Source organism: Nomascus leucogenys, chromosome 13 (genome assembly GCF_006542625.1).
Source record: "Nomascus leucogenys isolate Asia chromosome 13, Asia_NLE_v1, whole genome shotgun sequence".
Taxonomy (NCBI): domain Eukaryota; kingdom Metazoa; phylum Chordata; class Mammalia; order Primates; family Hylobatidae; genus Nomascus; species Nomascus leucogenys.
Window position 1 is genome coordinate 1,925,975 of NC_044393.1, and position 25,212 is coordinate 1,951,186.

General features: G+C 55.9%; 2 protein-coding genes across 4 annotated transcripts in view; both read right to left on the reverse strand.

The window, feature by feature from the left end:
- Nucleotide 1: 1 nt before the first annotated feature.
- On the reverse strand, nt 2–6,716 carry ADRM1 (adhesion regulating molecule 1). Of its 3 annotated transcripts, XM_030826616.1 has the most exons (11): nt 6,631–6,716; nt 5,776–5,929; nt 5,062–5,275; nt 4,270–4,386; nt 2,545–2,668; nt 2,142–2,228; nt 1,426–1,507; nt 1,045–1,277; nt 685–842; nt 393–495; nt 2–204 (listed from the first exon to the last, which is right to left on the reverse strand). In XM_030826616.1, exons 3-11 carry the CDS (start codon nt 5,272–5,274, stop codon nt 98–100), a joined length of 1,224 nt encoding a protein of 407 aa, XP_030682476.1. In that variant the 5' UTR covers nt 5,275; nt 5,776–5,929; nt 6,631–6,716; the 3' UTR covers nt 2–97. The 3 variants fall into 3 exon arrangements, with proteins under 3 accessions (XP_030682476.1, XP_030682474.1, XP_030682475.1); XM_030826614.1 differs by lacking the exon at nt 6,631–6,716 and having other exon boundaries at nt 5,776–6,034; XM_030826615.1 differs by lacking the exon at nt 6,631–6,716 and having other exon boundaries at nt 5,780–5,924.
- Nucleotides 6,717–13,868: 7,152 nt separating this feature from the next.
- Nucleotides 13,869–25,212, reverse strand: part of OSBPL2 (oxysterol binding protein like 2) — a 56,255-nt gene continuing 44,911 nt past the window's right edge. The window contains exons 10-14 of the mRNA XM_030826618.1: nt 25,083–25,206; nt 22,608–22,736; nt 20,142–20,265; nt 17,696–17,786; nt 13,869–14,971 (exon numbers count right to left, since the gene is read on the reverse strand). Coding sequence (XP_030682478.1) covers nt 14,869–14,971; nt 17,696–17,786; nt 20,142–20,265; nt 22,608–22,736; nt 25,083–25,206 — 571 coding nt within the window. The 3' untranslated portion in view covers nt 13,869–14,868. The remainder of the gene's footprint in view (nt 14,972–17,695; nt 17,787–20,141; nt 20,266–22,607; nt 22,737–25,082; nt 25,207–25,212) is intronic.

Sequence of the window (25,212 nt, forward strand, 5' to 3'; positions counted from 1 at the left end):
GTTGGCAGGTAAAAGAGAAGACTTTATTGTCAGTGGGTGGAGGTGAAGGTGTGCAACGCACTGCAAGCGCCCGGTTCCTCGGAGGATGGCGCGTGGCTCAGTCCAGGCTCATGTCCTCCTCTTCGTCCTTCTTGTCCTTCGTGTCGCCCTCTTTCTGCTCGGGCTTGGCGTTGTTCTGCATGGCTTTGGCAAACGCTTCCACATCTAGAACACGTTAAAGACACAAGGTGGTGTCTAAGCCTTGCCCAGAACTGGGGATCCAAGCGATGGGATCAAGGGCAGAAGGGCTGTGACTTTTACCCCATCAGCCCCACTTCTGCAGATCCAGGGGGACAGGAATGGACCCTGCCCCTGGCTCTGGCCCGGAGGTGCAGGTGCAGCCACTTACTTACCGCCCTTGTTGGCGGCCTCCACGGCCTCTGCAGGCAGACCGAACTGGCACATGAGGGGGCCCAGCTGCCCCGAGGCCAAGGCTGCGCTGAACATGCCCAGAGCCTGCAAGAAGAGCCAGGCGAGGGCTGAGCTCCACCCCGGGCTGCGCCCCAGAGCCGCACCGCTCAGCTGCCAGCTCTGTGGGTCAGGCACAGGAAGCACTGGCCACAGTGAAGGGGGGGCAGGGCCGCCTCCTCCCTCCCGCCCACTCCCTGAGCGCACAGTGGAGGGCACCCTGAGCCCGGCCTCTACCTGCTGGAACTGGGGCGAGGTCAGGGTATTCTGGATCTCGTCCGCGGTCTGCGGGAGTGACTCCCCAGATGGCAAGTAGGGAAGCAGGCGCTCCTGGACGTCCGCGTTGGCGAGGATGGGAGCCATTATCTCCGGCGTCAGCACACTGGCCAGGTCCACTGGGGCACAAGAACACGGCCATCAGCTCGATGACAGCCTAAGCGCCCACACGGAAGGCATGCAAGCAGGGACTCAGCCCGTGACCCCGGTACCCCAGGCGCACACGCTAGGCAGATGCCTTGGAAGGTGAGTGTGCGAGGGTCGGCAGGCCCCGAATCCCCCTCCCCTCCCCCCCCAGCTCCAGGCGACAGCACGCATTACCTTGCTGGCTGCCTGCCGGCCCGGCTGGTACATTCATCGTGGCCAGAATGCTCTGGAGGTCACTCAGCTGGATGGGCTGGGTCGGGCTGGCTGCTGTGCTGGCTCCATTCCCGGAACTGGGCGCGGGGCTCGGGCTAGTTGCTGAGGCAGCTGCTGGAGCAGAAGGGGCTGGGGTGGCACGGGTGGAAGAGGTGGTGGATGACGGGGTGACCGCTGCCGACTGGCTCCGGGAGCTGCGAAGACAGAGGGCACCGCTGGAGCAGACACGCCTCACACGGCAGGGCCTACTCACGGGGTCCAGGGCGCGGGGCCAGGATTCCCCACTGCCCCTCCCTTAACACTGTGGCGCCTGCGTGGCGGGGCAGAAGCGATGAGGCTCACCTGGAGGAGGAGCTGCTCCCTGGAGGCCCGCTGCTCCCCAGTAAGCTGGCCAGGCCAGGTCCGGTCAGGGCCCCCAGCCCACCTGCGAGGGGCAAGGAAATGCGAGCTCAGGATGCCCTCTAGCCCACCAGGAAGAGCCTGGCCCCTCCCCAGGCCAGAGGAGCAGGAATTCCCAACACCAAAGCCAGGAAGAAGCGGGGCGGTGGGGACCCACAGGCCTGGAGCAGCAGCGTGGGGTGTGCGGACACTTGTGGCTGTGTTCTGGAAGCAAGGTCATTTCTGTTCCATCCCGTTACACAATTCATGTGCTTAGATTAAAAGCAGATTCAGTCCAGATCCCACCCAAAGGGACAAGCATTTCTCAAGGGCCAAGCACACAGGTCTGCACTCCATGAGCTAGCAGCAAGCAGGCAGCCATGTGGGGCCAGGGGACCGAGGGCAGGAACCCCAGCTCCCTCCAGTCCTCCAGCCCCACCGCCGGGCCAGCCATCCTCCGAAGTACCCAGCTGGGGTCCTCACCAGGGGCCCAGAAGCCCTCATCTACCCAGCTCTAGCCACAGGCAAACAAGCGCATTCCCAAACGGGAACCAGCTTGCGGACACACAGGCTCCCCGACACTACGCAGACAGAGCCAGCAGAAGTTTAAAGGAAACAGAAACCAGGCCTCAAAGCATTCCCAGCAGAAGCTGCCCGAGAGCCCGCGTGGTGCACGTTACCCAGTCCTCCGAGGCCGGCTGGTCCGATGAGCTGCATGAGCTGGCTGTGGCTCATGTTCCCCAGCAGGCTCTGCAGGCCGCCCTCACCTGGAAAACACCGCAGCTCAGGCGGGCCTGCCCCAGCCAGATCCACGCCGGCCCCACAGCGCTGCCTGGGCCTCTGCTGAGCACCCCACTTGGCTGCCCCTGAACTCCACAGGAGGCACCACTTGAAGTGAGGCGACGGTGGGACGCAGACCCGTCCTACCCCATGAAGATGGGAGTGGGGAGTGACCCAGGGAGCTAACAGGGTCTCTAACTTAGAATCTTCTATTTCCACTTCCAAACAACCTGTGCTGAGGGGGCGGGTCATCCACAGTAGACTCTGGCCTCCCAGGAAACCCTGAGCTGATGTGACAGTTACCGCCTAGCGCAGAGAGCTCGTGGCTGCTGCTCCCGCTCGCCCCCAGCGCCCCAGGCATTGGGGGGTTGTTGAGATACTCGTTGACTTTCCGGCAATGCTCCTCATCCTGGTCTGTCTTGGGTTCCTGCAAGAGGAAGGGCATATGACGGCAGGAGGTGGCGCAGCTCACTCCCAGGGCCACCACAGCCATCCTCTGACCTGGCTTACAGGTGAGGGACCTGAGAGGCAGAGGCACATGTGCCTGGCCACACGGTGCTGAGGAGACAGGACCTGGCCCAGCAGGTGAGGGGACGGCAGTGGCGCCTCCTGAGCACGATGCTCCGTGCCCCGTCCCCCGTCCCCATCCGCCGCAATCCTGGGTGTGCCCTGTCCCCCTCCGCCCATTTCACAAATGGGGAGCCTAGAGCTCTGAAGGCACTTAGCTGCTGCCAGGCCAAGCCCTCTCACCCTCCTGCCCTCTGGGGTGTGGTTCTTTACACACCCGTCTCCTTCCTTCAACCAGTGGAAGGCATCGAACTGGCCCGCTCAGCACACCGCGCCCCAGGGCCACGGCAGGCCCTCACAATCGAACACACGCGTGTGCACACACATGTGCACAGATCAGTGTCAGAAGCATTGACCTGCGAGCTCACAGAGCTGGGAGCAGAGCACCCACACACACCCCGAACGGCTATGGAAGCTGCAGGGCACCAGGGACACTGGGAGTCCCTGCCCTCATGGCAAAGCAGGGACAGGGGACTTAAAAGCCACCAACAGGAAAATCGGGAAAAAAAGGGAGAGGGTGGTAACAGTTGGACACCATTTCTTGGCAAAACCGTGGAAAAACACATTCTATACCAGCAGGTGGCAAATTGTGGCCCCCATCTGTGTTTGCAAATAAAGTTTAATTGGAGTTTGGCTATGCCTGTTCATTTTCCCAGACCGCTGCACACTACTTGCACAGGTGAGCAGCGACACAGACCATGTGCCCCACAGAGACCTCTCAGGGCCACCCTTGCTCTCGAAAGTGCCAAGGGGGGTGGGGTGGGGACAGCAGCTCCACCTCTAGCAGAGAGCATGGCATTCTCTCTCCACACTGCAAACGCATGCACACGCTTTCTGACCACAGGCCCGCCGCCAGTTTTCACCTACAGATTATACTGGTTTATGGAAAATAATCTGTGTACCGGGCAATTCTTTGCAACACTGCCTGTAACAGCACAAAAACCGGCAACAAGCTCAATGGTCACTGACAGATGGCAGAATGAGCAGTGGCCTCTAGACCCAAAAGACGCTCTAGACGCTCTGCAGCTGTGGGTAAGAGAAACCCTGGGCACTGACACCCCTGGCCTCCAGGACACACTGCCAGGGAAGGGGCAGGGCTGTGCAGAGCGTGAGGAGGATGCTTCGTTTCTGTGAGCACCAGCAGGGAAGCCACACAGGAGCCCCCGCCTCTGCTGTGGGGGCCTCAGTGACCCACGGCAAGGGGCAGAGAGAGGGCACTGGGCATCGTTAGAACCAGGGCCAGCATGCCTGTCTGCCGGGAAATTTCACACCGCAATCGGGTGCCCGGAGCCCAGCCTGGAGCCTCCGTACTCTGAGAGAGGACCTCGGCCCCAGGTGGCATCTCAGGCCGTGTGGCCGGGGCCCGCTGGTTTATAAAAGCCAATTGCACCACACTGTAAGCAAGTTCCTAACCGAATCGCAGGGCAACAAAATGGCACAACCCCAAGGCCTGCCCCATACCTGCATCCAGAAGAAAAGCCGCTTGGACCCTGCCTTGAACTTCAGCACGTAGACCCTCCCGCTGGGGCACTGCGGCACCCGCTTGAACTCACAGTCGTCAGGGAAGATGATCAAGTCCTGGCAGGCCAGGGGAGGAGAGTCAGTGGCGCAGATGGCATCACTGTGCCCAGTCTCAGGACAGCATGCCGAGCCCTGGGTCTAACCGGGTGGGGTGCGCAAGGGGCAGCTAAGCCGCCAGACCCCTCGCTGGCAGGGTCTCCACAAGGCAGAGAAGCCAGGGTCAGAGACAGCCCACGAAAGGCACGGTCGGGGGAGAGAGCAGGGAACGGGGCCTTTCAGGTGGCAACCGGGTTTCTGAGACGTGTTGGGAACAACATTCCTTGAGTAGTTAAAAAGTCAACTCTGAACTGCTCTCAAATGTAACAAAGAACAACTTAGAGTTTGAAAAACAAAAGACCGAGTGAAGCCGCCAGGCACAGAGCTCCAGGCTCTCCAGGGCCACCCCTCCAACCCCAGGCACCTCATACGGAAAGTTCAAGGCCAGGCACAGAGCTCCAGGCTCTCCAGGGCCACACCTCCAACCCCAGGCACCTCACACGGACAGTTCAAGATACACAGTGGCCGAGATGCCCCTGTCACCGCGGAAACCAGGACGACCCATCAGCAGGGCAGTCGATGACGGCCCCACGAGCGGTCCCCAGATGCGGCCAAGCCCCACCGCGAACTTCAAAGCGAGGACTCCGAGGGCCCGAGAAGTCGCCTGTCCTGCTGCTGCGGCTCAGGGACACTCACATCTTCCACGTTCCCGGACGTCCTGTCCTTCCAGCAGAAGTGAATAAGCGAGTCGTCCGTCTGCTGAATGTACACCAGCCCTTTCCGCTTATCCGGAGTCACGGTGGTCCCCTTCAGGGACATCTTTCCCGCCCGAAACTCCACCAGGTACTTGTTGGAAGCGCCCCGAGAGCCTGGCACCAGGCTTGGAAAGAGCGCGCCTGAGGTCGTCATCCTGAAAGCGCGGACAGGACGCTGAGACGCGGCGGTCACTGTCGCCTGCGGTCCGGCAAGCTCCCGCCCCCCGGGGTGTTTGGGAGCAGGGGACGTGCGCCCAGAGCTGCCTAAGGCAGACACGGACACGCCGGGCTGCTTTCCGCGTTTCCCCCGCGACCGACGATCGCACCGCCCGCAGTCGGCGCTGGGCCGGGACAGCCCCGCCAAGCCTAGTGGGGCCGGCCCTAGGCGTGACGCCGTCTCCGCGGGGCACCAGCCTCAACGCGCCGCCCCGGCGACCCGCTCCGAGACCCACCCGAGCCCCACGCTCAGGGCCGCAGGCGGAACCGGGGCGGCGCCCGAGACCCCAGAACCCCCGCCCGGCCCGGCCCCCGCAGGCCCCACCCGCCGCGCCGGCCACCTTCTCGTCCTGGCTGCCCCCGCCCCATCCTTGGTCTAGCAGCCCCTGTCCCCGCCTCCGGTCGCCCCTGGCCGCCCCAGGCCCGGCGACTCCCGCACCTGCCTCGCGCCCACACTCGTTCGAGAGGCGCCGTCCGGGCTCGCTCTTCCTCCTCGGCGCCTGCCGGGCCCCGCCGGAAGCCCGCGTTCGGCCCGCCCCGCCTGCCGCTCTCGCCGCCGATTAGGCCCCATAGGCCGCGCAGCCGGCCCTGACCTGCCAACGATTGGCGAGGGCGACCGTCCATCGCACTCGCTCCTCCCCGGTCCGCCCCCGCGCCGGCGGCTCTTTTCCGGCGGAAGCGCGGGCCGCGGGGCGCTTGGACCAGAGCGGCCCCTATTGTTGCTGTGTCATAGGGGAGCGGCGGCGGCCCCTAGAGGCGGCGCCAGGGACCACAGGCGGGATTCAGAAGGGCGCTGGGGACCTGCTCAGGTGGGGCCGAGCCCACCCCTCGGCGTCGCCAGCCCGGGCGGGCAGAGCTGTCACTCGTGTGACTGAGCCAGGGGTTAGGCGGAGGCCGAGGAGTGCGGTCCGGTTCTGGGCGGCGGGCACCAGGGCTACGCACAAAAGTGACCATGGGTTCAGCGCTTTGGGGACCCAGGCGGGAGCTGAGTCCACGCGTCCGGGAGACCAGGGGTCCGGGAGGGTAGAGCAGGGGTGAGAACGGTGATACCGTCTCAGCTGTATGCATCTAGTCCCGCAGGGGTCCGGGAGGGCAGGGGTCAGGGAGAGCAGGGGTCAGGAAGTGGTGGGTCCCGGAGGAGAGGGGTCCCGGGAGGGAAGAGGGTCCCGGCGGGGAGGGATTTGGGAGGGGTGAGTCCGGGAGGGAGGAGACAGGGAAGGCCTGAGTCCCAGACGGGTGGGGTCCTCGAAGGGGGGGTCCGGGAGGGCAGGGGTCCTGGAGGGCAGGGGCTCACCCTCTGGACGCCTGGATGGGAAAGGCCACAGGGTAAAAAGGCGGCAGTCGCCCGCCAGTGTTGTGTAACTTTGAGTCACTTTGACACAAACTAAAGCGAAGACAACAGAGAGTGTTTGTGGCGCCCCAGCCGGCTGCTGGAGGGACACGTTCTTTGGGATTTGCCTACAGCGACGCCAGGCGGGGGCTCTTAGAGGGTTCGGGCGCGGTGGCTCACGCCTGTAATCCCAGCACTTTGGGAGGCCCAGCTGGGCGGATTACTTGAGGCCAGGAGTTCAAGACCAGCCTAGGCAACACGGTGAAACCCCCGACTCTACTAAAAATGCAAAAATTAGCCAGGTGTGCTGGCACGTGCCTGTAATTCCATCTACTCAGGAGGCTGATGCACGAGAATCGCCTGAACCCGGGAGGTGGAGGTTGCAGTGAGCCAAGATTGTGCCACTGCACTCCAGCCTGGGCGACAGAGGGAGACTCCTTCCCAAAATAATAATAATAGTAATAAAAATAGAGAGGTCAGGCACTTCGTGAGAACCGTGAGGTGCAGTGGCTTCTGCACCCCGGTTAAGCAGGACTAGATGTTTGCAGCTGAGACTGTGCCAGGGTCCTCGGGTTCTCCTTTGCCCACCGCTCACTTCCTTCTTTCCTTCAGATACTTCATTCCCTTTGGGTGCTCCCCGGGGTCACCGTGTGCTTGGTGGCTCACCCTCCGAGTGGATGCACAGCTGTGTGCTTACACGCTCTGAGGTCTTTAGGTGTTTTCACTTACCCTTGTTGGGAGACGCGTTGGTGTTGATGCTGGCAGCTCCAGTCCTTTCGTTCCACAGGGAGCCTACTGCTCAGGCCTCCATTGTCTCGATGGCAGAGCTTGTGCCAGTTATGTTGAGTTGCCAGCTTCTGACTGTCATAATGCTTCCATCTGAAACATTTGTTGATCTAAAGATTCACGTTTTTTGTTTTGGAAAATGTAGCTACTTTTCATTTTAAAATGTGTGTTAACAGGTAGTTTGTTATTGTTATTTTTATGTAGTTAAATAATTTTAAATGTCCTCTTAATTCCTAGTATGGTAAATGTCAATAGATAAAGCTCACATAAACAAAAGCTCTTTGGGGTCCTGTATAATTTTTAAGAATTTAAAGGGTTCCAGAGGCCAAAGCACTTGAGAAGGACTAACACAAAGCTCTGTGGCCCGCTGGTGACAGGTGCGTCACTGATACTGCAGCCCCGTCCTCGTGCCCTCGTGTAAAACAGGGAAAAGGTGGAAATGAGAAAACCCAGCCTGGTTTTCCTGGCAAGAAGGTGGCAGGCAAGTTTCACTTGTTTACGTCACAGATAGTGAAGCAGAAGCCCCAGGGTCCGCAGAGGCCAACGCAGTGGCCAAGAGGGCCCTGGATTTACCATTTCCTCCACTTCCTGGTGGCCCTGTGGCCTGGGATGGCTCAAACAACCAACCAACCCCAGAACTGTTTACCTACACTTCAAGTGAAATTCCCACATTCCTATGAGCACGCTGCAGTGAGGAAACGAGTCGCAGCCAGGCAGGCATTGCAGAGGCCACTGTGGGTGCCCGCTGCCAGCGCACGGGCTCTATGCGTGTGTGGGGTGTGGCACCTGGAGCATCCAGCAGCCCAGGACTCCAGCTGTGGCCACGGAGTGGGTGGGGGGGCACACGCTGCTTTGTGTCAGGAATCTCGGACTTGAAGCACACACAAGGTCGGAAGGGCTGTGACAGGTGCAGCCGTCACTATCTTCTAATTGGTCGCTGGTGGCAGTTGGTGAGATGTCTGCAAAATGCCCGCAGCGTCTAGAGGTGCAGCCTCACCGGGACACGCACATTCAGCTAAAGGATTTGGATTAAGAGATCCCCCAAAGGAGATTTCTATTCATCCTGTTTAGCAAAAAAAAAAAAAAAAAAACAAGCCTCAGACTTGCACGATGGCTCACACCTGCAGTCCCAGCACTTTGGGAGGCCGAGGTGAGAGGGTCCCTTGAAGCCCAGGAGTTCAAGACCAGCTTAACCAAGACAGTGAGACCCCGTCTTTACAAAAAGACAAAAAAGAGCCAGGCATGGCGGTGCATGCCTGTAGTCTCAGCTACTTGGGAGGCTGAGGTGAAGGTCAAGGCTGGCGGTGAGCCGTGATGGCACCACTGCACTCCAGCCTGGGTGACAGAGCGAGACCCTGTCTCAAAAAAGCTCCAAACTGTGAAGAAAGCACACCCTGATGCTCTGCACGTGCTGCAGGCTCCTCGGGTGAAAGGTGGGCGGCAGAGCCCAGGCTGCGCCTCCATGTGGGCAGAAGACACCTCCGGATGTTTCACCAAAGAGGTCACAGGCGGCAAAGGCACCGTGGCAAGCTGCTCAACACCATTATTCATGAGGGAAATGCAAATGAAATACACCTGCTGGAGCTTAGCAAACGACGAAAGGCGCCAGGCAAAGTTGGAAACACCAATGACACGGCTACTTGGGAAAAGCATTTGGCAGGGGTAGGGTTTTTTAAACTTTTTTTTTTTTTTTTTTTGAGATGGAGTCTCACTCTATCCCGTATGCTGGAGTGCAGTGGCTTGATCTCAGCTCACTGCAGCCCCCGCCTCCTGGGTTCAAGCAGTTCTCCTACCTCAGCCTCCTGAGTAGCTGGGATTACAGGCATGTGCCACTAAGGCCCGGTTAATTTTTGTATTTTTATTAGAGACGGGGTTTCACCATGTTGGCCAAGCCGGTCTCGAACTCCTGAGCTTGAGCGATCCACCCACCTCAACCTCCCAAAGTACTGGGATTACAGGTGTGAGCCACTGCGCCTTGTGGGTTTTTTTTTTTTTTTTAAACATTTTAAAAATAGACAAGTCACAACTGAGTGGAAGACAGAGTTCTGGTTCCCCGGGGTGTTCGGTGAGCTACGCTGACACCGGGTCAGCACCCAGAGTCCGCCATTTGCGTCGAGGTCCACCATCGGTCCATCTGTGCTGCCATACCACCACCACTGACCAGGCAGTTTACAAAGAACCGAGACTTACTTTCTCACAGTTCTGCAGGTTAGGAAGTCAGCGTCAGTGGGGCGGCAGGCCTGGTTGTCTGGTGAGAGCTGTCCTCATCTGATACGGCGTTGATGCTCTGTGGGGCAGACCAGGCAGTGTGGGATGAGCCTCTGGCTCCAGGCTCAGGCAATGGTGGTGGAGCCCCACAGCCACACACCTGGAGCATTCCGAGAGCATGGACGTCTCGTGGACCGTGTATCCCTCTGCCCCAGCCACAGTGACCACTGGAACGACCGTGTCTGCTCAGCTTACGCTCCTGAAAAGCACGAAGGTGCTGGGGCCACTTACGGCAGGAGGCAATCAGCCGAAACCTGGGGCACCGGGCGCTTCACTGCTTCTAGCAGTAGCGTCCCCCCGCCAGGGGAGGGGGGTCCATCAGAGCCTCCTGCTGCTCGGAGAACCTGGGCACTCCACCCATCACATGTGCCGCCCGACAGGTGTCACGAGTGTCCCCCAGCCTCCTCTCTACAGGGCAGTTTTTGGAAATGAGCCATTTGCTTGGCCAATCCTCAGGAACACATGGTCCAAACATCTGATAACCAGGCATGAGGATTCATCCGTAGCAGATTTGTAGCCCTTTTCAAAATGGCCAGAGCGGCTGAGATGGAGAAAAATTGCTCAGTGTAAAACAAAGGTCACCTGCTGCCTGTCTTCAGAGAATCTTCATTCAAAACTTAGAGGTTAACATTTATTTTCACAGATGTTTACACAGCCCTCTGAAAAATCTGAGGATGACTGTGTTAATGCAGTTTGGCACTGACAGTTATTAAATATTATAAAATAAGTGCGTTCTGCTGGCATCTTTTCTCAGCTGCCGTGTCCTTGCTGTCTGCTGGGATGAATGGCACTGGAGGAGCAGCTGGGCGAAGGCACGGGGAGGGGTGAGGGGCCTGCAAGGCGTGGGCGACAGGACCGCCCGGCTGCTCACCATCGCCCTCTGCAGAGCCACCGTCGTGCTCCTAAACATCTGGCCACAGCGGCCCGGCTCCCAGAGCTCACCAAGCGAAGGACCGACTGTAAAGTGAACTTTGTACCCACAGTTGGCAAATGTGGCTTTTGCCTCAGAAATTTTACATCAGCCTGTAGAAGACGGTGAGGAACCATCTTTTGAGGGGTCTGAGGGAGACCCAGCTCCCGCGCTGCCTGGCGAGCAGCAGGAGCCACCGCCACGTTCTCGGCCACGCAGGGGCCCCGTCTTTTGTGTCCACTTTACACACAGGCAAGTCCAGATGTAGCCATCAAAGAAAACTGGGACCATCAGGACTTCCTGCAGATGGATCCAACTCTCCTCGGGTCCAGCTGCGCCCCTCGCCCACATCTGTGCTGGTTGGAGGGTCAGGGCTACACTCTGCCCGACAAGCAGTCTGGTGCAGGGGACGCAATGTCACACCCAGCAGGGCCCAGCACTTGGAGATGTGAACTCTGTCGCCCAGCACAGTGGGAAGCTTTGTTTTCCTTCACGGAAATGACAAGGACCTGTAAAACTTGTAAATCCCCATTTCTGCTGGGGAGAAATTTTCCCCAAAGAGCAGGATGCCTTGTGAGTAGGTCTCCAGGCGTTTCTCTTGTCCTGTTCTAACCTATTGACCTTGTGTTCAGATGTGCCTGGCAAACCGGGGCAGGCCCTTGGTGTTCAAGGCCAGTGCCCCAGATGGACAGCTCCATGCTCAGACACGGGGACAGTGGGGTGCCCGGAGGTCACGAGGGTGGCATGTGGCACTTCTCCAAGTGCCAGGCCCTGCTGGGTCTGACATTTGCGTCCCCTGCACCAGACTGCTTGTCGGGCAAAGTGTAACCCTGACCCTCCAACCAGCACAGATGTGAGCTCTGGGGATGGCATCTGGAAGGGGTGGTGGTGACGGGGAGCACCTGCAGGCACCGCTCTTCCTGTACCGGCTTTCCCACTTGCCGACGGAGGCTGGGAAACTCACGGCGCACACGGGCACCTCCCGCGATCAAGGCATCTGGGCCGCTGGCTCACTCGCCTCCCAGACAGCAGTCTCTGGAGGGGTCTGGCCTTAGGACAGCCTGCACCAGCAAAATGCCGGATGTCCGTCAGGGCTGGGGACCAGGGCCAGCTGTCCCCCGCTTCCCACAACCCAAACCTCACCCAGTGAGAAGGCTGCAGGTGCTGGTGACACCCGACCCTTCACGGTCCTGGGACACTAGGGCAGGGCAGACGTCGCACGTGGCCAGCGACTCAGATCCACACCGTCATCCCAGGTGAGCCTGGTGAGCAGCAGCGTGTGCTGTGATGCCAACACATGCTTCACATATGGCTCTCCAGGAGGCATGCCTGTTCACCATTCTGTCTCCAGCAGCTCACAATATATACACCCTGAACCAATGACCATGGAACCGAATTCTCATTTCAATTAGCAATAGAATCCAATCAAGGTATTAGGTTCCACTGGGGAATAAGCTTGCCAGGTTTTTCATTCTGTAAGGACATCCTACATGACAGGATTCGTTTTAAAAGAACCAAGGACCTGGCACAGTGGCTCACATCTGTAATCCCAGCACTTTGGGAGGCTGAAGCAGGAGGATTGAGCCCAGGAGTTCAAGACCAGCTTGGGCAACACAGTGAGATCCTGTCTCTACAAAAACTTTTTTTAAAAATAGCTGGGTTTGGTGGCATGTACCTATGGTCCTAGCTACTTGGGAGGCTGAGGCTGGAGGACCGCTTGAGCCCAGGATGTCGAGGCTGCAGTGAGCTATGACTGCACCACTGCACTCAAGCCTGGGCAACTGACCCTATCTCTAGAAGTGAATAAAGCACCAAGACCCTTGGTCAAGGCCATACTCACACCCAAACGCATGGCCCACGAGAAGGCCATCACTTTCCACACATTAAGTGGTGGCCATCTTTATTAGAGATGTTTAACATTCAATAGATATCAAAGGTGACAAAAGTTAGGTCATAGTTTATGTGTTAGCATTTGCAGAAACAGTAACAAAAAATAGTAAAAAGTTAAAATAACCTCGACACACAGCTGCTTTTGCCGTCAGCCTTCCTACCGTTCTTCCTCCACCTCTGGTTTGGTGTCTGTGCTCAGGGACAGCAGAAGAGGGGCTGTCTGTGCAGCCAACCAGCCCCTGAAATACCAGGAGCCTGGTCCTAGAAGAGGGCTTGGAGACAAACCCGTTGGCAAATTTTCTTAACCAGTAAGAAGTGGAATCATCAGTACGAAGTCATTAAACTTCCCTAAATGCAGTCACTTTCAATGTGTCTGAGTCTCACCTTTGGATGTTCTCAGCTTTCAATCTTTCTTGGAGAAGGAGCCGGTTCACACCCACAGTCTGGAAAAGCAGATGACCCTCCATCAGAGGCACCTGGGCTCCACATTCCAGCCATCGGGGATTTCAAAGTCTCCTCTTTGAATAACGCCACAATCCTAAATCCTCAGACCCAGCTACCAGTCACTGAGCAGTTCTGTTCAGACACTTTTGAGTGGCTGGTACGGAGCTCACAGGCCCCGAGGATGACACCGGACTCGGCACCAAACACCATCGTTTCCAGCTTCCAAAGCTACAAAATCAAGCTTTCAAAACGAGCGTTCACTTCTAGAAGTGCTTCCGTCACAGGTGTGATGTGGAAGCCAAGACACACGCAGGTGGCACCTGTCATTCAGAAGTGCCGGCCTTAGTAACCTGGACTCCATGCAACTGTGTGTCGGTGTGTGTGCGTGTATGCGTGAGCATGTATGTGTGCGTGTGTGAGCGTGTGCGTGCACACAACCGACGGTCTTTCAAAGTGCTCCACTGTGATCTCTCGTGTTGACAATTCTACATGAAAAAAATCAGTCACGGCCAGGCGCAGTGGCTCACGCGTAATCCCAGCACTTTGGGAGGTTGAGGCAGGCGGACTACTTGAGGTCAGGAGTTCGAGACCAGCCTGACCAACATGGTGAAACCCCGTGTCTACTAAAAATACAAAATTAGCCAGGCGTGGTGGCGCATGCCTGTAATCCCAGCTACTCGGGAGGCTGAGGCAGGAGAATCGCTTGAACCCGGGAGGCGGAGGTTGCAGTGAGCCAAGATCATGCCATTGCACTCCAGCCTGGGCAACAAGAGTGAAACTCCGTCGAAAAGAAAGAAGAGAAGAGAAGAGAAGAGAAGAGAAGAGAAGAGAAGAGAAGAGAAGAGAAGAGAACAGAAAAGAATCAGTCACTTGATAAAGGTGAATGCTGAGATGGACACATACCTATTTTTGGTTAAATAACTTTAATTACACCACTGTAAGTAGATTCTGCCTCTGACCCTCACACAGCACACAACCAGATGTGATTCTTGTCACTTCTATTTTAAACATGCATACTGGGAAAAATAGAAACACAGGAGTGTTATTGGTACACGCGATGTGTGAGAAGAAATGAACCCCCGGAGATATGGACACGTGTGCGGTGACAGCCAGGCCTCACTGACAACAGGGCAGCGAGTCGCAGCCGGGACGCCTCTGAGGCGGCAGCAGTCTTGGGATTTCCTGTCACGCTCTTGATGCTTCTGCCCACTCTGGTTTGTCACGGGGATGCTTCATTTTGGACAGTATAAAACCGGTGATTAATGCATATCTTGCTCTTCAGCAAAATACTATTCAAGTAGTTTTAACTTAAATATTTTAAAAGTAATCTTTACATTACTGAAGATTGTTAAAAAATACAGAATCTGACAACTTTTCACTCAGTCTGATGCTCTGAAACTCTTCACTTCTGTATTATCGTAATTTAGAAGGCAATCCCCGGCCTTTATAAAGCTCTGCAGGATTATTTTCAAGATCCATCTTTCCCCCACTGGTTCGAGTTTAAAAGACTTTCAGAACCTTTTGCCACTGCGTTATAAAGAGAACATGAACCCCTTCCCATTACTTCCTTTAGCTACACATTCTATGACTGAGAGTGTGCTGGAAGCTAAACAAGCCCCAGCTGATTTCTGCCACATGAAAGGGCGCCGTGAAGAATTTCCCTGTTGAAACCTTAATGAAGACGATGATCCCAAGTGAAGCTTTATGAAGAGACGGCACAGCAGAGTGAAATGTTTGGCAATCAACAGTTAATTAGAATTACATCCTTGATCAGGGATGATGCTGTCTCCGCGAACACAGTCGTTAGAAAAGTTGGTTTCTGCTGTGACGAGGCTCAGAGTGGCCACTTGAGGAAGTCCAGCCTCGTCAGCCTCCGGTCCCGGGCCCCAGGCCCCTCCAGGCCCTCAGTAGATATCTGGGCAGTCGGAGAAATTCCGCTCAAAGTAATCCCCTGCATACAACCAGTCGGGGGTCCCAGTGTAGGGGTTATTGCCTGGGTAGAACCACCTGCCGGACACAAGGGAGGGGGGTCAGAAGATGCTCAGCCCAAAAGGAAAACGCAGCCCTGTTCTGGATGCAGGAGTGTGTTCCCCCAGCTCAGCACCATCACAGTAACGTGGGTTTTAAAATGCAGCCCAGCATAACAACTTCAACGGAGAATTATTGATCACGTGGTCACGTGAGTGCTGGAACCTAAAGATATCCAGCCACCCGTGTCAGTTTCACTTCCCAACAAAATCTTGAGGGTTTAACTCAACACAAAATCCTCACACTGGGCCCTTATCAGAGAAGTTACTGGAGCCTAAATAATGCCTCTCCCTTTTCAAGGCAAAAGCAGTTACACTGTTCACATTTGCTCTCATTTTTAATTGAGGACAAAGGAAGACGTTATAGGCAAAGAGAAGGTAGCACAGGGCCTGAGTGTTGGCGCTGGTTCAGCTGCCGTCCACAGTGCCTGGCTGGCACTCAGGGCCCGAGGGGCGTCCTTGGGGCTGGTTCAGCTGCCGTCCACAGCACCCAGCTGGCACTCAGGGCCCGAGGGGCGTCCTTGGGGCTGGTTCAGCCGCCATCCACAGCACCCAGCTGGCACTCAGGGCCCGAGGGGCGTCCTTGGGGCTGGTTCAGCCGCCATCCACAGCACCCAGCTGGCACTCAGGGCCGGAGGGGCGTCCTTAGTGTTGGGGGCAGGGTGGGGGCGGCGCTCACAAAGGAGAAGACATTTTCTTCAAAGGACAAAAGATCATTATTTTCACAGTATTTTTTTTTTTAACACTTTAAAAAAAACAATGAACAGGCTGGGCGCGGTGGCTCACGTCTGTAATCCCAGCACTTTGGGAGGCTGGAGGCGGGCGGATCACTAGGTCAGGAGATTGAGACCACGGTGAAACCCCGTCTCTACTAAAAATAAAAAGAAAAAGAAAATTAGCAGGGCGTGGTGGCAGGCGCCTGTAGTCCCAGCTACTCAGGAGGCTGAGGCAGGAGAATGGGGTGAGCTTGGGGGCGGAGCTTGCAGTGAGCCATGATCACGCCACTGCACTCCAGCCTGGGCAACAAAATAAAAAAAAATAAAATAAATAAAAAAAAATGAGGAAAGCTTAACTATTTTGATGCTGGTTTTTCTCTGGATTAAGGGCAAATTCCAAATATCAAACCATTCAAAGCCTAGTATTAAACTGGACGCCCAAACAGAATTGGTTTCAAAATGCCAGCCACATGTAAGCCGCCGGGTATCATTGTTATTGGGCCTTGAGAACGAATCCTGCCAAGCAGGTGGCTACAGGATTAAGATGCTTCACAAACACCCAAAGATTTTTCTAACGAACTAAAATGTTTTACTTATACATTTTAAAATTATACTTATTACAGTACATTATTGATTGAATCCTTATTCAATGGTTCTTTTCTCTTATAACTATTACAGAACAAACTACAGCCAGCTTAGGACAGTTACAGAAACAAGAATCATGTCCCGGCAGCTGATGCTTCTGTGAGACCCACGCGGGCCCACGCCACTGTCCCAGCCTCCAGGTGCACAGACGCCACGGCACAGCACACGGGATTTAATTTTCACAAAACCTTTCCGGGTCACTAGGTGAAGACTGGCCTGAGTGGCACCGATGGGAAGATGTGGTATCGGTGTAACAGGCATGGCCTCCACACAGCGCCACCTCCCCACACATGGGCCGTGGCCCCTGGGGGACCTCACCCATACACTCACCAGCTGTGTTTTCCTAAAGGGAGCAGCCACATTCAGGGAACATTTTCTCTTTAACTTTGCCACAGTTGAGAAGACAGCTGTGGGCCAACACAGCATGAGGCCCAGCAGTAGACCCGGGTCTGAGGTGACAGGCACTCTGCACAGGCCACCCCCAGCCAGGTGGTCTCGGCAAAGTGTGCGCTAAGCTGGAATGGGCTCTTACCTGGGCAGTGGGAACCACATGGGTCAGGGGCAGCCGCTGGTGTCACTACCTTAATGGAGCCATGGAACAGTAACTGCCCAGCCACAGGGGTGTGGGGGTGAGAGAAGGCACTCCCCACCGTCCCCAGGTGTGTGTGGGGCCTCCCCGCCGTCCCCAGGTGTGTTTGGGGCCTCCCCGCCATCCCCAGGTGTGTGTGGGGCCTCTTGGCTGTCCCCACGTGTGTGTGGGGCCTCCCCGCCATCCCCAGGCGTGTGTGGGGTCTCCCCGCCGTCCCCAGGTGTGTGTGGGGCCTCCCCGCCATCCCCAGGTGTGTGTGGGGCCTCTTGGCTGTCCCCAGGTGTGTGTGGGGCCTCCCCGCCGTCCCCAGGTGTGTTTGGGGCCTCCCCACCGTCCCCAGGTGTGTTTGGGGCCTCCCCGCCGTCCCCAGGTGTGTTTGGGGCCTCCCCGCCATCCCCAGGTGTGTGTGGGGCCTCTTGGCTGTCCCCAGGCGTGTATGGGGCCTCCCCGCCGTCCCCAGGCGTGTGTGGGGCCTCCCCGCCGTCCCCAGACGTGTGTGGGGCCTCCCCGCCGTCCCCAGGCGTGTGTGGGGCCTCCCCGCCGTCCCCAGGCGTGTGTGGGGCCTCCCCGCCGTCCCCAGGCGTGTGTGGGGCCTCCCCGCCGTCCCCAGGCGTGTGTGGGGCCTCCCCGCCGTCCCCAGGCGTGTGTGGGGCCTCCCCGCCGTCCCCAGGCGTGTGTGGGGCCTCCCCGCCGTCCCCAGGTGTGTGTGGGGTCTCCTCGCTGCCCCAGCCTGCGTGGCTACCACAGTACTCACCTCGTCTGCCACTCCGCCTCCTCCTTGGCCCGCTCCCTCCGCGCTTCTCTCTGCTTCTCCTCCAGCCGCTCCTTCTCCTGGCTGGCCAGATCTAGGATCCAAGCAAACAGTTTAGGTCAGACAGAGACCTTAGAACCGCACCCCGCCACCCGCTATGCACCTAGATCTCTAGTTGGCATGTCTCACTGTGGCTGGAATGCCACAGACAACAGGTTCTGTGATCGGGAGACCAAACACAATCACAACTGCCGAGGCCACAGTGACCAGCGCGCCAACGGGGCCCTTCCCAAGCGGAGCCGAGTAGAGCGTGGGGGCTGCGTGAGCTGCGTGTTCTACGACAGCGCTACTCAAAGTCTGCGGGTGCAGGAGTCTGAAGGACAGGCAGGGCCCAAGCACCACCTGATGCCCTGCTGTGCCAGCAGGCGCTCAGGATGGGGAGCCAGCCCCACCACGGGCTGTGCAAATCAGAGCCCATCTCTCAAAGATGAGCTCCATTTAGCCTTCACCTTCCCGGGTAACTGCGATGTGGCTTCTGTGAAGGACTGGGCACACGTTCTGAATACAAAGCATGAGAAGTTACATCCATTCCCAGGTCATGCTCCTCGGGAGCTGGGTTTCTCTCCGAAAACGTCACTAATTCAAGCTGGGTGCGGTGGCTCATGCCTGCATCCCAGCACTTAGGAGGGCTGAAGCAGGCGGATCGCTTGAACCCAAGAGTTGGCAACCAGCCTGGGCAACATGGCAAAACCCCATCTCTATAAAAAATACAAAAATTAGTCCAGGCGCAGTGTCATCCCAGCACTTTGGAAGGCCGAGGCGGGTGGATCACCTGAGGTCGGGAGTTCGAGACCAGGCTGGCCAACACGGTGAAACCCTGTCTCTACTAAAAATACAAAAATTGGCTGGGTGTGGTGACATACGCCTGTAGGCCCAGCTACTTGGGAGGCTGAGGCAGGAGAATCTCTTGAACTTGTGAGGCAGAGGATGCAGTGAGCCGAGATCGCGCCACTGCACTCCAGCCTGGGCAACAAGTGTGAAACTCCATCTCAAAAACAAAAACAAAAACAAAAACAAAAAATCCCTGGCCAGGCACAGTGGCTCATGCCTATAATCCCAGCACTCTGGGAGGCCGAGGCAGGCGGATCACGAGGTCAGGAGATCAAGACTGTCCTGGCTAACACGGTGAAACCCCGTCTCTACTAAAATATACAAAAAATTAACTGGGCGTGGTGGCAGGGGCGCCTATAGTCCCAGCTACTCGGGAGGCTGAGGCAGGAGAATGGCCTGAACCCATAAGGCAGAGCTTGCAGTGAACCAAGATCGCGCCACTGCCCTCCAGCCTGGGGGACAGAGTGAGACTCTGTCTCAAAAAAAAAAAAAAAAAAAAGAAACCCACAAAAATTAGCCAGGTGTAGTGGCATGCACTTGCAGTCCCAGCTACTCGGGAGGCTGAGGCAGGAGGATCGCTTGAACCTGGGAGGTTGAGGCTGCAGTGAGCCAAGATCACACCACTGTACTCCAGCCTGGGCTACAGAGTGAGATCCCAACTCGAAAAATAAATAAATAAAACATCACTAACTCAAAACCCAGGACACTTTGGATATGCCTCCTCAGCCAGGAGTTTCACTGCGGATTCCATCTAGATGAGTGAGTAAGTTGTTCATCTGCCACGTCACAGATGAACGCTGCATGCACCGAGCCCACCGGGAGAGTGTGAGGCTGCAGGACACACCACACACGTGCCAGTGACTGCACGGATGGCTACACAGATCCCCACAGTGGAACACGTGCAGTTTTCAAAATGTAATCTTTTGTTTAATAATAAAAAATTAGGGACTTGTACTTTGTTTTTTTGTGTGTTTTTTGTTGTTGTTTGTTTATGAGACAGGGTCTCGCTCTGTCGCCCTGGCTGGAATGCAGTGGCATAATCTCGGCTCACTGCAACCTCCACCTCCTGGGTTCAAGCGATTCTCATGCCTCGGCCTCCCTAGAAGCTGGGATTACAGTCGGGCGCCACCATGCCCGCCTAATTTCTTGTATTTTTAGTAGAGACGGAGTTTTGCCATATTGGCCAGGCTGGTTTCGAACTCCTGACCTCAGGTGATCCACCTGCCTCGGCCTCCCAAAGTGCTGGGATTACAGGCGTGAGCCACCGCGCCCGGCCTAGGACTTGTACTTTGTATGTATTCTTTTCCATTTCGTTTCCTAATAATGTAATTTTAATTTATTTACAAAAGGTTTGGCCTGAGGCAGGGGAGAGATCTTTAAAGCCCTTCACCACAGACGGTCTGAGAAGCCTAGCTAGAACTGCTTGTTTGTTTAGGGAGAGGGACGGGGCCCCCCTGTAGGCGAGAGCCTGGCTTCTGCCAGCGAGTGCTTTGTGCTCTCCCACCCTAGCCAGGGCATCCTTGGCCCCAAGCTTCCTCCTCTGACTGCGTGGACACACCCATGTTGCCATTCTCCATGCCACGGATGTCAGGGCGCAGGCGGCAGTCCGTGGGTGGCAGGGTCTTCTCCATGCCTGTCTCCAGCTCGTTGAGGCTCACAGTGAAACTGGTGAAATTATACATCTGTGGAGCAAGGCACAGAGACGCGACCTCAGCAGGGCCTCTGAACCATGGACTACGCTCCAAGACCCCCAGTGGGCCCCTGAAATCCCGCAGGTACTACCTGACTGCCACCATGGGAACCTACTTCCGCTCACGTCTTCCACCCGCAAATTCAATGCCTCTGCCGTCTTCACTAAGCACGTATCATGCACTGTGGCTGTAACGTTTGCATTTTGAGGTATAACAGCAAAACTCACACACATTTCTTTTTCTGTCTTCACAACTTCATCAACAGATTTGTCACCAGCTTGCTGGAAACACTCCAGCCACGCCACCTGTCTCCCACTGCTAAACCCTCAGCTTGTACCTGCTCCTTTCCTGCCCTCAGCCACACCTGCCCACAGGTTCCTCCTCTTTACCCCTGCAGCTGCCAAAGCCTCAGCCCTGGGAGCAAGTTAATTTGTCACATTAAAAACTGGAATGCTTAGGGTATGACAGTACCCCCGTGCCCAGGACACCCAGAGCCTTGCTCTGCCTGACTTCTGGCTCGCAGCTGTCTGCTCGGCGTCTTGTGGACAGCACACCCGAGCAGGCCTGCGGCAGCACCCTGCACCCACAGCCTCCCGGCCTCTGCAGCCCTTAAGGCCCTGGCTCCACTCAGGTCCTCCCGCCACAGCCAGGTCCTCCAGCCACCACCCGTGTCCTCCCTCTTCTGTTGCTGCCCTCACAGCATCTCAGCAAGCAGCCAGAAAGGCCACAAGAAACATCAATCGCGCCCGTCACTCCCTGCTCAAATGACTCCTGGTGCCCCACGTCACAGCAAATACTGAAGTCATCTGGAGACCCCTGCACCCCCTCCACCCTCATCCCCATGGCCCCCTGGGCCCTCACACACTAGTCTACTCCAGGGGGCTCTGCCCTGCCCCCTCCGCCCAAATGCAATCCCTAGACACCCCCACCCCTACCCCATGACTGAAGCCACAGCACTCAGATGCCCTCCCTGGCACCCAAGGCACCACTTGGCTCTCAGGTGTGAGTCAACCACCTGCCCCACCTCCCTCCTGGGACCTCGTCTGCCTGGTTCTAGTGCCCAGGCTCACAGGGCCTGGCAGGCAGGCAGGACTCAACACATACGCTGAGCCAAAGGCTGGAAGCACGAGTTATCTTTAAAGAGACTTCCCTGGGAAAAAAAACATAAGCAATTTTCCTAATAATAAATTTAAAATACCAATAGTATCATTGGCAGGCCACAGCGTCTCATGCCTGTGGTCCCAGCAACTCAGGAGGCCAAGGCAGCAAGATAATGCTTGAGGCCAGGACTTCGAGACCAGCCTGGGCAACATAGCAAGACCTCCTCTCTGCAAAAAATAGAAAATTAGTCTGGCATGGTGGCACACGCCTGTGGTCCTCGCTACTCGGGAGGCTGGGGTGGGAGGATCACTTGAGCCCAGAAATTGGAGCCTGCAGTGAGCCAAGATCACACCACTGCACTGCAGCCTGGGTGACAGAGCGAGACTCTGCCTCTATTAAAAAAGAAAACGGCATGGTTAAACCAGTTCGTACTCTACTCAAATGATAACAGTGACTGTTGAGATAACGTGCTCAGAGGGAAGGTTTTGCTTCCTTTTCTGTATTTTACGCATGTTCTGCTCTGTTTATGGGACATACAAAATTGCCTAAGTTGCATATATTTTATATACAAATAAGAATTTATAAAAAAAACTAAGATATTACATGTGATATTTATCATACAACCATATATCACATATTTTGTTATTTGTCGTAAGACATGTAGTTTATCATATATTTAATAAAAATTATAAGTGCAATTTTCAAAAATAAATGTCACACGGTATTTAAGCATCTAAATCGACAAGTTAGAAAAGCAACCTCCCCGAACAGGTATGGAAGCCTCTTCTGATAAGATGCACTCAGTGCGGGCCTTGGCCGGCAATGCCCGTGTCTGTCTGATGTTCCCAGGGGAAGCACAAGCATCGGCGGGCAGCTCCGACACGCAGCGGGCAGCTCTGACATGCAGCTGAGCATGCGTCCACACCTCGACCTGCATGTCCTATGGAGCAGTGGTGCCCAGCCCCAGCAGCAGGCCCCAAGGCAGGCCAGCACAGGGCCGGGACGCAGCTCCAGGGACAACAGAAGCCACTCCGACAATGGCAGAGGTCCCTCCTTCTGCTCTGACGGAAGCCCCTCCTTCTGCTCTGGGACAACAGCCTGAGGCAAGGTGGCAGGCAAGGGCCCAAGGACAGGGAAGAGACGAGGGGCTGGGCCCAGAGGCGGGTGTGACATGGGCGGGCAGAGAGGCCTGACCTCACAGTGGGGGTGTCAGGCCATGGAGGGACACAGACCTGGGCAGAGTTGGGGGGCCGGGTGTTGATCCTCCAGAGCAGCTTGCTGCCGGGAATGACCTGCACGGTCTCCTGGGCCACAGGCACGTCGTCAGCCACGTCGCTGTCAGCCTTCCCGGAGTCTTCATCCTGAAACACAGAACCCTGCTGTGTGGCTGCCCGGGGCCAGGCCGCTCTTGGCCAGGAGGACAGCTATTCTCAGAGCGCCTTTCAGACCAGTCACCATGCCTGAGCAGAGCCAGGTGGCCTTTTCCTATTTTTTTTTTTTTTAAAGACGGAGTCTCGCTCTGTTGCGCAGGCTGGAGTGCAACGGTGCGATCTCGGGTCACTGCAACCTCTGCCTCCCGAGTTCAAGAGATTCTCCTGCCTCAGCCTCCTGAGTAGCTAGAATTACAGGCACCCACTATCATGCCCAGCTAATTTTTTGTACTTTTAGTAGAGACGGGGTTTCACTATGTTGGCCAGGCTGGTCTCGAACTCCTGACCTCAGGCAATCCACCCGCCTCTGCCTCCCAAAGTGCTGAGATTATAGGCATAAGCCACCACACCCGGCCTTTTTTTCTTAAACTAAGGAGAAAATTGAATTTCCTCTCCAGTCTATGACACTGTCTGTCCATCACTGTACGGAGAGGAGCTGGGCCCCAGTCCCTAAAGCAGCTCACACCCCTTCGTGGGGCTGTGCTGTCTGTTCTGACACCCAGAACGGAGATGACAGAGGTCAGTGGCCAGGCGTGTTTCCCTTCAGGAGACGAAGGAGGTCAGCGGCCAGGTGTGTTTCCCTTCAGGAGACAAAGGAGGTAAGTGGCCAGGCATGTTTCCCTTTGGAAGAAGCGGTGCACGCGAAACGGCGCTTCATGGAGTCTGAGCGCGACGACACAGCGGTGCCTTGGTGGAGTCTGAGCGCAAGGACACGGCGGTGCCTTCGTGGAGTCTGAGCGCAAGGACACGGCCGTGCCTTCCAAACAGCAGGTTCATTCACATGCATGGTGCCTCCCCAGAAGGCAGGTTCTGGGACTGAGAGCTTTCTAGATAGTGCAGCTTTGCCCTCCATCAGGAAGTGGCTCCTGTGTGGGGGTTTCAGGCTCTCTACACCCTGATGAAAAGACAAAACCTGCCACATTGCTTCTCAAAATAAATGGGTCCTAGAAAAGGGAGAGAATGATTCCAGAAGCAGCTGTTCAGGGAGACCATTGAAAACAAGCGAGTCAAAGCCCAGGGCTTCCTGCACCAGCTGTATTCACACTGGCTGTAGGCACCGTGGCCCGAGGCTGGGGTCAGGGAGAGCCGTGGCTCAAGGACAAGCATTCACAGAAAACTCCCATTTCTAGGTTGCCTCAAGGAGCAGGAAAGCATCAAAAGACATCGCTAAATGGATGTACCCTTCTAGGTCTGTCTAGTGTGTACGCAGAATTTTCCTTTTTAAATAAAAGAGGGTGATTAGAGAAGGTGTCTAACAGCACAAATGAATACACTACAACATAAGAAGCACTTGGGATCCGGAGGAGGCTGAATGTTTCCGTTAAATAAATATTGAACATTTCAGGCTTGGTACATTCCAGTTCATTATGTAGAAAATATGACACCTCTTTTGAACTATCACTTTTATTTTTAAGTTCAAGAACAACTAGTCTTAAGGTAATGAGTATTCCAAAGCTCTAAGGGGAAAAAGCCTTGCCAGTACTTTCTGGCTGTTGAATATATTATCTGGTACTCACAACTAAAAACAGAAAATTGAAATTCACTTGATTTTTAACAGTATGTCTAGCCTAACTCAAAGAAAGCGAGAAGATTTATTAAGGACCCAGAACTTGGAGCTTCCAGAAAAGAAACGGCCTTGCCTGAGGTTCCCTCAGATACTTCCAGCCACGGGGGCCAGCGACTATGTATGACTCTAGGGCACTGGTGCCCACGGTTTATAGCAGCAGCCTCCATGTAACTGAAATACAGATAAATCGGCTGGGTGTTGTGGCTCATGCCTATTAGTAATCCCAGCACTTTGGGAGGCCAAGGTGGGAGGATTGCTTAAGCCCAGAAGTTCAAGACCAGCCTGGGCAACATAGCAAGACCCCATCTCTACAAAAAAATAAAAATTAGTCAGGCATGGTGGTACGTGCCTATAGTCCTAGCCACTTGAGAGGCTAAGGAGGGAGGATTGCTTGAGCCTGGTAGCTGGGGGGTGCAGTGAGCTATGACTGCACCACTGCACTCCAGCCTGGGCAACAGAGGGAGACCCTGCCTGGAGGGAAAAAAAAAAAAAAAAAAAAAAAAAACGGAAAGAAATACAGATAAACCTCCCCACTGATACTGGAACCCACAACACACGGTTCATCTAGACAGACAAATTCTGCACATTCATCTCTCCTGGTGGGGCCCAAAGGCTCCCTGGGCCCCCAACAGGTGAGCTAAAGGCAGCAGCGGCCTGGCAGCCCTCAGCACCCAGGGCTCAGCTCTGCCCGGGGACGCCCCAGCCCTTACCAGCTTGGCCTTTCTCAGGTGGTCGCCTCTCCTCTCCTGCTTCTTGAAGGATTCATATGAAACAGGATCTATGCCCCACAAACATTCCGTCCATTTGCCATAGATCATAAAGAGCTTCTTTTTGCTGTAA

Coding starts and splice junctions, on each gene's coding strand:
- ADRM1 (XM_030826614.1), bottom strand. CDS start 5,960: ATGGACGGTCGCCCTCGCCAATCGTTGGCAGGTCAGGGCCGGCTGCGC. Junction 4,387..5,061: donor CGTCCGGGAACGTGGAAGAT/GTGAGTGTCCCT, acceptor CTGGCCTGCCAG/GACTTGATCATCTTCCCTGA. Junction 2,229..2,544: donor CGAGCTCTCTGCGCTAGGCG/GTAACTGTCACA, acceptor GGTGTTTTCCAG/GTGAGGGCGGCCTGCAGAGC.